The sequence below is a fragment of the Bison bison genome, unplaced genomic scaffold (assembly GCF_000754665.1).
Source record: "Bison bison bison isolate TAMUID 2011002044 unplaced genomic scaffold, Bison_UMD1.0 scf7180017864037, whole genome shotgun sequence".
In the NCBI taxonomy this organism is placed as follows: Eukaryota; Metazoa; Chordata; class Mammalia; order Artiodactyla; family Bovidae; genus Bison; species Bison bison.
In genome coordinates, this window is record NW_011494609.1 from 7,059,903 (window position 1) to 7,062,238 (window position 2,336).

The 2,336-nt window shown below is 65.5% G+C and overlaps 1 protein-coding gene across 1 annotated transcript in view; it reads right to left on the reverse strand.

The window, feature by feature from the left end:
- Nucleotides 1-2,336, reverse strand: part of AIRE (autoimmune regulator) — a 12,298-nt gene that overhangs the window by 3,578 nt on the left and 6,384 nt on the right. Inside the window, exons 11-13 of the mRNA XM_010835001.1 lie at nt 1,682-1,703; nt 1,364-1,514; nt 660-839 (exon numbers count right to left, since the gene is read on the reverse strand). Coding sequence (XP_010833303.1) covers nt 660-839; nt 1,364-1,514; nt 1,682-1,703 — 353 coding nt within the window. The remainder of the gene's footprint in view (nt 1-659; nt 840-1,363; nt 1,515-1,681; nt 1,704-2,336) is intronic.

The following is a 2,336-nucleotide window of genomic DNA, read 5'->3' on the forward strand; positions in this document are numbered from 1 at the left end:
GCGGTGGCCTGAGCGTCTCCAGTTCAGGACCGCCCGGACCCCGCCGGGGCCGAACGGCTCGGAGGGGCGCACGGGGTAGGGGGGCGGGGCCGAGATCCCGACCAGGAGAGGTCAAGGGCACTCCAGCACCTTTGGGCTGTCGCTTGGAAAAACCAGGTGCCCCATCTACATCCTCCTTGGTGGGCCCAGGCCCCCTCCAGGGCTGGTCAAGAGGTCCCCGGAGGCCGGGCTCCAGAGGATGCAGGAGGGACTGGGAGACCTGGGACTACCCAGGTCCCAGGTAGACTGCGAACTACCTGCTTTATTGTTCTGCCCTGGTGGGGTGGATGGGCCTAGAGGGGCGGGGGGCGGATGGCGCTGGGTTTCAAGAGCAAGGAGAGAATGGTCACCCTGGCTGGAATCCCTCCAGGAGCCCCCTTCCCCCCACCCTCTCCCAAGAGCCCCCACCTTGTTCTGGGTAATCTCACAGCCCCCACAACCTCTGCACCTCCCTTCAGCCTCCTCCCACCTGCCCTCCCCATGGCCGGCCTGGCTGCTCCTGAAAGCTCCACACCCACCCTTGTCTGACTCCTACCTCCTTAACCCCCGCGACTGTCCTATTTCAGGTTCGCCTGGCTGCCCCAGTGGACCCTGGGCTCCCTGACCCCAGCACCCCTCACCTGCTGCCCCTCAGGGCCCACGCACAGTAGGGGGCGCAAGGCAGAGGGGTCGAGCACGGGCAGGGGCGCTAGAGAGGGCGGGGCCAGCAGGTGCTTGTAGGTGACCGCAGCATCCGTCCCAGGGGGCAGCCCCGTGGGCAGTGCCCTCGCCTCTTCCCCTGACCTCAGACCCAGGAAGGCCTGGAAGCAGAGGGTCAGCTCTCAGAGGGGCTGCAGGGGGCTTGCCTAGAACCATCCCGGGGTTCATGAGTATGGGGAGTCTGGGGCCCACACTGGGTGGGAAAAGTCGAGGCACGGTTCCTGGGTCTGTGGCCCCTGGCTCTCTCCCCACCAGAAGGCAGTGCCCCGTGGCCCTCGGAGGCTGTCAGAGTAAACACTCTGGGGCGCGTGTCACGTCCTTCATGCCTTTGTGGTGACAGAACGCTCACTGCGTTTTGGAGAATGTTATCTGTGATCGAGATGTGTCCCCTGTGTCTGCTGGCAGCTGAGGGCCCAGAATCAGCGTACTGAGCAACCAGTCCTCATAAGGGCCACTTCCCAGTGGGCTGCACCCCCATGGCCCCACAGGAAGAATAAAGTCAGACTGATGGGGCCGGGCCAGCGTAGGGGTGCATGGCTTCATGGCTGGGGCAGGTCCGACCCACAAGAGTGGCCAGGAGGCAGGGAGCAAGTAGACAGAGGGGCCGAGAATGGTCTGGGCATACCGGGGTCTCTGCAGGCAGCTCCTGGGGCCGGGGCTGTTCTGCCCGGGGCAGGTCCCGCTGGGCTGTTGTTCCCCGGACGCAGTTGGAGCACCTCCAGGTCCCGCTGGTCACCGGCCGGGGACATGCGGGGCAGGACAGAGGGGACAGTAGACTCCCGTACCGGCAGCGCAGGGGAGGCCTGAGAGCTCCTCCAGGTCACCCACCCTCATGGTCCCCAGAGGGGGAACCCTGGGTGGAGACCAGGGGAAGGGCCTGCCCACTCGTCAGCAGGAGAGCCTGGGGGGCCAGGATCGCTAGCCCTGGTGGGATGGCCTTCACCAGCATGGCACGTCCCCTGAGTGCTTCTCGGACGAGCCCCGAGAAGTCCTGACGCCTGGGAACCGGCAGTGGCCCATGCCTGTGTTGGCTCCCATGGACCCTGCCTAGCAGGCATGACCTCCGAGGCTGGTGTAGGTACACGCTTGGGACCCTCCCCCAATTCCTTGGGGGGACGGTGTCCAGCAGAAAGGGAGCCAGTCAGGGGCAGGAAGGAAGAGAATGGAAGGGCAGTGTTGAGCGGAGCCAAGGGATGACCCCGGCTAGAGATGTGACCTGCTCAAGGTCATGTGATGAGTGGGGCAGGGCCGGGTGGAGAATGCCAACCCCATGGTCCTCCCCACAGACCGGGCTGCCCTGACCTATGTGAACTGGTGGCAGAGGGAAGCGCTCTCCCTGTGGGCCAGGACAGGGGACCTTGCGCCAGGCAGAGGATGGGGAACCCCCTGGCCCTTGGGGAGCAGCTCTATGGCCTCCGTACTTCCCAACCTGACTTGGAGCCAGACTCTGCTTAGGATTCGGGGTCAGCTGCTCAGGGGAGCTGACCTCCTTGCCTTGGGTCTCAGGGCCCCATAGGCCAGACTGGAGGGACAGTATGGCCATGCGGGGAGGTGGGGTGGGACGATCCCAGGCCCCAGACCCACCACCCAGAGACCTG